The sequence below is a fragment of the Gallus gallus genome, chromosome 9, assembly GCF_016699485.2.
Source record: "Gallus gallus isolate bGalGal1 chromosome 9, bGalGal1.mat.broiler.GRCg7b, whole genome shotgun sequence".
NCBI classification, from domain to species: Eukaryota; Metazoa; Chordata; class Aves; order Galliformes; family Phasianidae; genus Gallus; species Gallus gallus.
Window position 1 is genome coordinate 16,130,387 of NC_052540.1, and position 11,681 is coordinate 16,142,067.

Genomic DNA, 11,681 nt, shown 5'->3' on the forward strand with positions numbered 1-11,681 from the left:
TTTGGGGAAAATATCTATGAAGTGATGCAATGTCTTGCCTACTGCTTATGCTGAATGTTTACAGGTACAGAACGGAGCTGATCTTACCCAGCTATGCTGCATTAACATTACTTAGCACGCGGTGGAAGACACCACACACAGTGCATTTGTTTAAGTAAGTTGGGTTAAAGACTACAGTACCATAAAGTGACTTTTTTTTATTGAACAGCCTGTTAATGCGTAACTTATGAATTGCTTCAGAACTGTTTTACAATGAACTCCTTGCAGAGAACTCCTTATTTAAGATAAATATAATTTTTTAAGAATGCCTTTAATAAACTTTTGTCATTCACACTTGGTTTTAAATAACAGTGCCAGATGTCTCTGTAGATTTTATTTGTGTGTGGTAATGCTGCCTGTGTTTGGTTTTGAAGTCCTCGGAGCTCTCAAAGAGCACACAGTCCAGTAAGTAGTTGATGAAACTGTAATCTTAGTGCTGAAAGAGGCTTTTGCTTTATAGTACTGAGTGACTGAGAACCATCAGGTGAGAGCAGCTAAGGAGTTGGGCTCTGCAGTTAGAATGGCTCCCTGCCACTCGCTCCTTCAGTCTGAAGGGTGGACGTTTAAACAGGTACTTGTAAATAAGTGTTTCTGATGTTCTGCCAACTATTTTTTCCTTCCTCTACTAACCTATATAATAGTTATTTCAGTTCTCACGTTAGTTAGCAAAATAAACTGGTACTTACTTCATGTTTCCCTTTTAAGCTTAATTCTGTGTCTGCAATATGACGTGTCAAGCCTTTCTCCCAAAGCATTCAAAGGAGAGGGGGGAAGAAGGCAAAATAGTGAACAGGGGGAGACAAAGAAACCGAGGCTGAGGAATGGGATGTGAAAGGTGGTTGGCAAGGTAAAGTCTGTCTGTCTGCCTGTCCATCTGTTTGTCTAGTTGTCCATTTGTGTTTCCATCCATCTGTCCACGCAGCTGTCTGTCCGTCCGTCCCTCAGGTTCCATGTCTTTGTAGAGCTGTGTCTCCATGCCTGTCCATCTGTGTGGCCCTGTTGGACTGTACCTATTCTCCTCCTCTGTGACTGAAGCTGGGGAATAGAGCGGCAGCAGCCTCATGGCTCTCACATCTTTTCCTCTGACCCGTAATTAAAACAATGACTCAGCTGTAAGCCAAAGTTTTATTTAATAAATATAATTATTTTATTTCCATAAACCATAAAGCAACTTCTACTGCCCGAGCTGCACGGTGCACAAGCACACAGACTTGCTGTCAGCATCAGGAGGAACACGAGGCAGCCACAGTGTCACAGGTCCAGAATTCTTAATACTAATTATTGCTACAGTTTCCAGTTGCCACTGATCCTTAACTGCCTAAAATTAAGGATCGACTTTGTTAAAATGGCACCCTCACATGCTTTTCCCATTCATGTTGGTTTTTTTAATCAAAAAAGAAAGAAAAGGAGCAAGGAGAACTGGATGCCACTCCAGGAGGAAGGGGTGACGGTAGGTGTGCGTAAGAACTGAGAGCTACAATAGGAACATAACTGGAAATTTAAAAAATCACTTCCTTGCTGGAGTTACGACATCCTCTTTGTGTCTGAAAGCAAATCCCATTATAACCCATACCAGCAAGAGAGGAAAACAGTCATATATGTATGTATATTCTTTTTAAAATCATTGCCACAATGCAGAAAAGATGAGAATGACTGAACTCTGCTGCTACTCCAAGTAGAAGTGCTGAGAAAAGTGCACACTGTATCCCATTCAGGTGAAGCACAGGGCTCTGTTTAAGCAAGAAACACTGCTGTAATCTGCAGTGTTTTTCATCTCTTTCCCCCTTCATGTTACATATAGAGATCTTTCACCCCCAGCCCATCAGGTTGTTCATGTCCATGCATTTATACAAACCAGAAACAACAACAAAGAAGTCGTATCTACAGTGACAATTTTATATACTTATTGTAAAACAACGAGGTAACGTGGCAACACCTAGAGCAAGGCGAATACGTCAAAGTGATGAGAACATTCCTTTTAACAGAAGCGTGGGCAGCAGAGCTAGTGCTGACATCACTATGAGCAGCTGAACAATCTAGGGGAAGCAGAAGCCTCGCAAATACCGATGCCAATGCATGTCTAAGCTGATCGAGGGCAAGAGTTAGGTGGTACAGCCATGAGCATCCCATCTTTCCTCCTGTTTTTAAATTGAGTCATTCAAATAGAAAATAGAAACCAGAGAAGTCATAACACTGGAAGCAAAGAGAAGCAAAGAACATACAAACCAGCCAACAATAAAGAGTCACAGAAAAAAAGAAACGGCCCGCAACAAAAGTCTAAGTAGGAAGAATTTAGAAACAAGAAGGAAAGGCTGAAATTAGTCCGTATTTCATGGTGACTGGTTCACCCAGCTCTAGGAATGCATCTCCATTTAAAAAAAGAAATGTATAACAAAGCAGCAGCAGGTGCAGTGCTGGTGGTTATAGCTATAAAGTAAGTTATTTTCCAGAGCAAAAGAACAAGGGCGGTTTAAATGGTTCAGAAACACATTATGATTATGCACTTTTGGACAGTACATTTCACCAGTATCAGTAATAAGTATGGAAGTGTAAAACAAAACAATTAAAACTATTAAAAATAACATAGACTGCTGATTCAACAGCTTTGAGACACTCCTAACAAACACTAGAAAATGAGCCTTTTTGCCCCCCAGTAGAGAAGTTACAGTTATAAAAAAGAATGTTTGAAAGTATTAGTAGTAAATAAAGGCTCCCAGTAAGAAATTATAGTTGCCTAATTAATAATAAATACATGCTCTGAGTTGCATAATCTTTTGTACTAGAAAAGAAGGAATCATTCTGAGTTCTCAGCATCCCTTCCTTTGCCTTTTTTTTTTTTTTATTTCCTCCCCCAATAGCTTTAAAAAATACACAGACCATTTTAAGCAGCATCTAAACATTCTGGCTTGTTGAACAGATTGGAACATATTTCCACTCCATCTTCTCTACTGCACGTTTAAAAAGCCTAAGTCTGGTAACTTGCTTTAATAGACTGTCTGCTTTCCTGCCACATGATACGTGACTCAAGGCTAAGACACAGCTCTGTCATATTTCCTTCCTATGGCAAAGCCTTCCTCACCATTAAATCAGAGAGCTGAATTCTGTCATTAAATAGAATAAGCTGTATTCTGTGCGGTCTTCTTTGTGAAGACTGACTGCCTTCTACACTATACTCTGTGCACAATGAATGTTTCATATACTTCAGCTGTCAAAGAAATACACAAAAGCTTTCTTCTTTGAGCAAAAGCAACTCTAAATGATCTGTGACATGTTTACAAAAACATATGGCCCCAAGTATTTGCCTGACCAAAAATCTGGTCATGTGCACAAACCAACTCTACGCTCATTAAATGATAAATTACGGGTTTAGATTGTACTGCAAATAGAAAAATATACCTTGGCAGACAGATGGATTCTTAAGCTCTTCCTGAACTGTTTAAATGCGTGTTTCTTCGGTAACCTTACAAACACTGGGAAAAGGGAGAGCAGGGAAAGAGGGACAAGAGGAGATGGAAGGTTTTAAAGAAACATACATAATGAATGTAAATTATTCTTCAAGTACAGGACTGTGTGTCTTCTGTGCATATAATCAACGTATTTGCATGGTAAAAGCCAACAAACATTTCTGTACAGCCTGACCCAATCTAAATGCTTGGAGTGGGGTCCTTTATCAAACCCTCTACATTCCTATAGAGTTAAGCACAGTATCTATTTCCACACATGGTGCAGCAGCCAGACATACAGATGAGCTAATGAGGCCTAGCAGTCATACACTCTGCCTGGGTGCTGTGGGTGACACAGACGAAGACGTACTTCTGAACAGTGAAACACAGTGGCTTACACACAAAAGATACAGCAAAACAGCAGATATCTGTTAGAATATTTAAAATCATGTCTTAGATATTGATTGCACTTAGAAGACTGTCTCAGAATGAGAAACTTGTAGAAAAAATAACTTGGGCCAATAGTGGAAAGCCCTGCAGGTGTGCTGAAAGCAGCTAATGCTGAGTTTGTACAAACCTCAGGCTTCACTGCATCTTCAGTTAAGAAGTTCTTACAGGTGCTATTTACAGGAGCTATTTACAGTCTCTTTGATTTCTTTCACTGAGAATTTTAATACATCGCTTTTTACCTTCTGTTGGCCTGTAGGAAGATTCTTTCAGTGGCGATGGAACTTCAGAGACTGACTTCAAACTGGATTCCCAAACACGTGTCCAAACGCAGCAGCATTTTTCCTGGCCTGCACCTGAGGACTACCTAAGACAAAGCTGTAAGGTGTCCCTGGGGGCAGCACCTCCATTTACCTCTCACATCTAAAGAAAGACCCCTAATAGCTCTGGCCAATGTGGCAGAACGAAGAGGCAGATGTTGCTACCCTTCCCCAAACATGAAAACACATTTATAAACTGATGGGAGGGGGAAAAAAAAAAAAAAGAAGTACCTGCAAGATGCATTATGTACCATTCCAAGTTGCATCGATGCAATCTGCTTTTATTGGCATACTTTGGTATCAAAACCCTGCCACCAATATCTCAGATCCTTCAGCTATATGAAGATAATTAAGCATTAACCACATCTTCAACATACAACATGGCCAAATATAAATACATGAAAAAGAACAAAACATGCAAGGATTCACCAACATGAAAAGGATTCCTCATTCAAAAACGTATGTCAGTGAGGTACCTGCACGAGCCACAGTTTCTTTCCCATTTTCCCACATCAGGTTTGTGAACAGTTAACAAACCGGTGTGAGAGATGAGTGGCTTTGAATCACACTTCAAGAAAACAGCAACCTGTTAAATCCTCGTGACTCCAAATGACCGATACGTACACTGTTTCTCAAAGTGATGGCTACTAAATGGCCATTCATACAACAGCATAAATATTTGAATTATATTTATCTCTAAAAAGTTACTGAGTACTTAAACAATACAGAAACCATCTGTGGAAACAATAAGACTGATCTGCAAACTGCCAAAGTAGCAGCTGTAAAAGACAGTCCAAACTGAGTGTGTGTGGAGTAAAGGACAATCTAATTTCATTACTCTCCACTTACGTTTCGTTGTGCAAATTCTATTTGATTGTTTGGATTTGGGGGGAGAAAGATTTTGCACTGTGCTATACCAGCATCTCAAATATCAAACACAAGGTTCCAATCTGCTCATACGGTAACAAAAAAGATTTAATGGTGAGAGGTAAAAGCATTTCTTACCAAAAAAAAAAAAAAAAAAATTACTTAGCAGCTCGTGGATATCATTAGAAAAAGTATTGGAAGCAAATACAGTCCTGATGTCTGTTATGCTTGGCTACAGGACAACCAGTTTGCCTTTAAGTCCCACCAGTCCTGTCTAGGGCAGGGATGTAGCACTGAACTCACTTCAGAACCTACTATAGGTACATGAGCAGCACTTGGCTTCCACAAGGTATTTACAAATGTCCCTGTTAACAAGTGGATGAGTCCATTGTGGAGAGAGTCAAGATGCTTCTGTCGTTGGCATAGAAGGGATCCGTTGAACTCCATGATCTAAAGTAACAATAAAAGAAAAGTTTGGCTGACTGGGAACTTATAGCTAGAGGCGAGGAGAAAAGTCTATGAAAGCAAAAATAAAAGTGTTAGGAGATTAGGCTCACGTAACCCTTTAAAAGACTTATCTATTAGTTTCACGTAAACACCTGCAATTCATTTTAACCTTTGAAAGTATAGTGCTATCAGTAAACCCAACTATGTAATTAACAATGCCACATTTGCTAGAAATGTAAAGTTAATCAGATATTTTCACTGCTTTGAGCTGAAATGACCAGAGGCCTCTAGGCCAGCTTTACGGTTAGATTTTTAGTACTGGGCCTCAAGCAAAGAAAACAAATGCTGCACGCCTACACTGAGGCACTGAGAACACTGCAGTTCAACTGCCTGAGGACGTTCAGGCACAGCCTTGCGGTACGCACGGCTAGCCACAGTATGCCAGCTGATGGGTGTTCTGATCTGAAATGCTGCCTAAAGTTACAGGTGGGCAAAACCTTATCTACAGCCATAAGGTTATTTCAACTCTTAATGTTAAATTTAAGTTAAACTTTAAGGCATCAAAAAGCTAACGCGACTTCTGATTCAGATATGATTTCCCAGCATCTTAAGGACAGATTACTACTTCTACTACTGCAGAGCAACCACGGTTCTCCGCTGAACAGCATTATAGGACTGTATGTGAAAAGCTGAAAATTAAAAGATTGAAAGACAGGGAATCCAAATATAACAAATTTATCCTCCAAATGTCTCTGTCAGAAATCTGCTGTTTCTTCAGAACTTTTACATGCAGTGCTTTGCCACAAGTACCACTCATGGGAGAGCCAACAACTCATAATGAATCCCACTGTACAGGAATGTGATGTGATCCAGAATTCCTAATGTTTTAGTGACTGACAAACTGACAGACAATTTAATGGTACAGACAGACAAAAATGCATTCTATCAATCATACCATGGCACACATTTTATATTCTAACCGGTGAATGAAACTCTATAGAAAATAGTTCTTGAATTCATTTCACAAGCAGTAAGTACTATATTCCTGTAGCCCTCTACTCCAAGCATTTGTACAACTTTGATTCAAAGTTTCTACGAAAATCTGATACCATATTTGATTTTATGTTATCATACTTGACAGAATATAATACCTGACAAATTATAATGAGCATAAAATACAACACAACCTATTAAATCAACACAATTTTAAACACTGCTCTTCATTCCACAGCACACTTACAGCCAATCTGCAGCCACCTCCTGGCTGAATATGGAGCTGTTTTTTGAAGCACATGTATGTAGAAGACTGCCCTGTTTGGGATCACACCATCCTCTGAAAACATCAGCTCCTATGTGCAATGAAAGTGGCCCAGCACTAAGTTTTACAAACACTTCTGAATCACCAAACTGCTTTGCTAAGCACACCTTCAGCACTTTTCAATATGTAACTGTTGAATGTGATTATAGCAGAATTAAACACTTACTTACTGTAAGGCAAGTGTAAGGGAAGAACGCAAACAGCCTTGACTTTTATTAGTTCAGACTACTGAGCTGACTGTTAGACTAGCTTTTAAGTAATAATGTAGTATGGATGGAACTGAAGTCACCGAAGAAAGCGAGAATAAAATTTTAAGGAGCATTCTTTCTAGTTCTGTTCAGAAAATTAAGGGCAACTAGAAAGTAGTTCTGAGCAATTTCAACCATAGGCAGAAGAAGCAAAAGCTACAGAGCTTCAGGCCCTCAGTGCAGCACCAGGACAGTCCTGCATGAACACTAAACATTCTAAAATTACTGAGCTAACTGGAACTTCATTTGCAAATGATGAGGTAAGCAGACAAGAAACCTGAGAAAAAGCTGACTTCAAAAACTGATCAATATTCTGTCAAATATGATTTATATTCAATAGATAGTTTTAAGCAAGTTCTTAAAGAAAATCAGTATATACTGAGTGGAAAAAGAGAAAAACTGTAAAGGTGTAAATGCATTGCAGAAATAAAACAGAATACCTACCTTGTGGAACTACACAAGTTCTTTAAAAGGAAACGTTAACCAAAAAAACTGCTTCTGATTAGATAACAATGGATTTCAAATAGCAGCACGAGAAGTTCCTCATTTGGAAAGCACAGTTTTACAAAGAAATGGAAAAAAGAAAAACAAACCCAAACAAACCAAGAGCTTAGAGCAATTACCATTAAAATGTTGATTTTTAGATCAATTAAATGCTCATCTTGTAGATTAAAAATTCTATTAAATTGTTTATTTTATACATCATGCTCGCCTTCTATACAGCACATTTTAATTAAAAGTGTACTTATTCGTAACAGTTCATTTTTCATATGGAATGAAACGTTGCATAATCATTCCCTGGATGTGGATGTTGAATAAATTTCATGAGCAAGTCAGGTGAGAAACCAACTGAAATCACAGACACAGCACTCAACACAGGAGTTCAAAACAGGGTCGTACTGTGTAACAGTACCAAAATCAGAACTGACAGAGCTTGTCGGTGAAAACTGCCCACACGAGATTTCATACTAATGAATGATATCACGACCTTTAACTAAAAGTGACAGTCGAGCACAAAAGAAGTTTCCTTGAAAACACATGAAGCGCAGCTTTCAGGTTTACCTTTTCATCAATGAAGGACCATGATATCATTCAGGCATTGAGAGACTACGATGTACAAGAGGCTATAATTATTTCTACCCCCAAATATTTCCGTATTTATTAGACAGCCCTCTCTATTTTGAAGTGGGGAGATGGCACATAAGCAGGTTTAGTAAGAGCTTTTTTCCCCAGAGTTTTGCTCACTGCAAGAGCAGTATCGTTCCTCAAAAGTATCTGATTACTCTAAAATGCTTCTATCCCACTGAGGTGTTTGTTTCACACGTGGCTCGTGAAGGAAAAGAGTTGTTTAGCACACACTTTGGAATGGCACATATGACAATATACCTTCTGGAACTGAAAAGAAAACATTTAAAATTCTTAGAACCTGACGGCTCTGTTCCGTCAATTACCAATTTTAGAAATAGAATATAAAAGTTATACTACAAAAATATTTAATCTCCGTATCAATCAATGGCTGAAAGATTTAAAGACTTTCCTTATAACAATAAAGTCATACTTAAGGAAGGGGGTGCGAGCCTTTAGTATATCTTCAGGAGTAATGCAAGCTCCAAGGTAAATATTTGGAGGTTGTACATCAAGAACCACGGGGGAAAGTCTTTTGACTTTACAAACAACTCCTGATTCGTGAAGGCAAAAAAAAAAAAATCATAAAACAGGAGAATAAAAGCAGCAGCAAGGCTTGATTATCTAAGGAGAAGAACGTACAAAAATCAAGAGAAATTAAGACAGATACAACTCAAGAACTTGTACTAAAGTCAAACTAAACAGTTAAACAGAAATCTTTGAGAACCATCTTTCCCCCTCCCGATCCCAAAAGAAAACACTCAAAGAGAAGCAAGAAACTTATCTTTTAGGATGAATAAAGTACAATAAAATGTTGCACTTCCTACTTAAAGAAAACCTGCAGCCAGTTTGCTACGCATCTATAGCTGCAGGCTCATCAGGTTCCAGTTTATAGGAGAATCGTCTGCAGCAAAGGCTATTGAGAGAAATTCCACACCTGTTGACCCGGGTTGGACTACATCTTCCCATTAGTCGTTCCAGCATTCTTCTAACAGATGTGCATGCTGTTTCCCCATCTGAGAAGCAGCACATGGAGTCCATGCAGTTGATACCTGAACCTGTCTCAGTAAGCTGGAAAGAGAAAAAGAATAAATAAATCAATCAATCAGTATTTGCAGATTCTATCAAGAAAGATGTTATCAGATATCACTTAGGAAAGGCAGGCTTTCATTAAGTTAGTGCTGAATATTTTTCAGTCTTACAGAAGTACTACAACCATGTTCACCATTTCCCCTCCTAATGCCTATATTAACATTTGATCTTCCCAAGGCTCAAATATAGTCCTGCTGAGCGCACAGAAATTCTTTAGCACCATTTCTGCTTAAAGATGAAGAGAAACCGGTTAGCAATTCTCTGTGTTACAGCTGTAATGAATCTCTGGAGTTTGAACTGTCCAGCCTTGATTAACCTCAGTAGAGGTACAACTTCTACAAGCTTCAGGTCTACTCCTTTTTAAACAACATCTATCATGAGAAAGCTTCAGATCAAAGCTGCAAGAAGGACAGCAATGTGGTGCTAAGTGTTAACTATTCCTCAAGAAGCGCAGAATGCAACTTTCTGTAGTAATTTATATCCTAGCAGTACCACAGCTACACTCTTGGCTTGGTAAGAAAAGCAAATTCCTGATTTTGTGAGTATCCTGCATAAATACAAGTAAGACCGATGTTAAAAAGGCTTAGCCATGCTCACGCTACTATGAGGAACAAGTCAACATTAGCATAAGGCTATGTTTTATTCGTAGTGTATGAGAAAAAGACTCAAACAAAATGAAAGAAATTATACAGACACAGAGGAGTTTACACTGAATACCCTCTATGAGCGCACTCTATGGTTCTTGAGCACCGGTCAACTGCAGCAGAACTAAAACTCAACCAAAATTTAGCACTGTTGGGTAGGGACTATCCAAAACTGACTTCATCGTTCTTTCCAAAAAGAAAGAAACAAGCAGTATGTGGAGATTCTTCCTAGTTTAATTTAAAGCTCTCCGTGAGAGCATCCTGTCAAGCAAATGCCAAACATGCGGGCTAAACTTAAGTATCCATTATCCTCACCTCACTCTCCCAGACCTATGAATGAGGAGACCTGGGGAGAAGGCATCTTAGTGTATGGCAGAGCACAGCTCACTGTTAAGAACATTCCCCATCTTTTCACTGTGTGACAAAACATCACTGACTGTAATGTCTGACTTTGGAAACCAAAGCCTCAATCTCTCACACCACCCGCACCTGCTTAATACTGGAGGAAAGCAAAGCACCTCAGTTTGGTCTCAGAGAATATGTTTTTGCTTGGAGCACACACCTTCCTTCCTAACCCCCTACAAAACAGGGGACTGACAGATTAGCATTTCATAACAGAACAGCTCCTGTTCTAGAAAGTAGCAGCAGCCAAAAGAAAGAGAAGGCTTTTGGAAATCCAAGAGAAAAAAACAACTGTTAGAACTGGGGGGGCACACAATCAGAAATGAGGCCACCGTACATCGCTTCCTATACTTGCCCCTTCCTCAGCTCTGTTCTATGTTCCCCCATGATCCTTCCAGGTCCCTTCCTGCCATACTGCTCAACATCACGCCTGAAGGAAGGTCAGCAGTTAGCAGTTACATCAACTTACAGAAAGCAACAAGTATTACAGAATGAAACCTCGGATGCAGTTGCTGTTTATCAGATGCCATAGACAAGAAGTGCAGCCACAACTCCCACTCATTCTGGAGGTCTTCTGGACACAACGTCAACATTTACTAAGACAATGAACTTCTGTGAATACCTGAGAGATAGGAGCATTGCAACTGACAGTTCTGAAGGGTGTTCTGGTTAAAACAAAAATAAAACAAAGGGCTCGCATCCCTCAATTCCCTTATTTGACAACCATCACACCTATTCACATCTATACTGTCAGAGAAGATACAGTGATAAGGAACAGCATTATTTACAGCATTGCAGTGAAAGCAGAAACAATCTGCACAGCAATTTCATGCTGTGCTCACGGAGCATCAGACAGTACGTTACATGGAGCAGAAGGAATTCCTACCAGGAGCTAAGAAAGCAAGCTTCCTGCTGCATATACAGCCGTCTTCACTTTGTGTACGCTGCAACGCAGAACAAATTCTCAACATTCCCTCCCTTAAGATTTCAGAAGTCCTGACAGAGAGCAGTCCTAGTCCTAGATGCCATTAAAAGATGTGCACAAACTGGAACCAAGAGTCATGCAAACTAGTTCTCAAGGAATGAGCCTTCAGTTCTGGATTTTAGAGAAACGCTCGCAACTTTTCAGCAGAAATCTCCTTTGCTCTTCTCAAGTTTTGAGCACCGGGCTTTGAACAACATAGTCTAGTGGGAGGTGTCCCTGCCTACAGCAGAGGGGTAGGAAAGAGGATCCTAAAGGTCCCTTCCAACCCAAACGGTTCTATAATTCTGAGTTACCAACTAAAAGC

General features: G+C 39.5%; 1 protein-coding gene and 1 long non-coding RNA gene across 6 annotated transcripts in view; one reads left to right on the plus strand and one right to left on the minus strand.

The window, feature by feature from the left end:
• The first annotated feature begins 804 nt into the window (after positions 1–804).
• Positions 805–5,185, plus strand: LOC124417101. Its single transcript, XR_006930982.1, has 2 exons — positions 805–2,473; positions 4,189–5,185. It is a non-coding gene; the product is annotated as an uncharacterized LOC124417101 (long non-coding RNA).
• ATP11B (ATPase phospholipid transporting 11B (putative)) overlaps positions 4,498–11,681 on the minus strand; it is a 141,357-nt gene continuing 134,173 nt past the window's right edge. For 4 of the 5 annotated variants that reach the window (XM_040705709.2, XM_025153475.3, XM_040705713.2 and 1 more), the window contains one exon: positions 4,498–9,325. In XM_040705709.2, coding sequence (XP_040561643.2) covers positions 9,107–9,325 — 219 coding nt within the window. In that variant the 3' untranslated portion in view covers positions 4,498–9,106. The remainder of the gene's footprint in view (positions 9,326–11,681) is intronic. The other variant, XM_046898851.1, reaches the window with a different exon arrangement.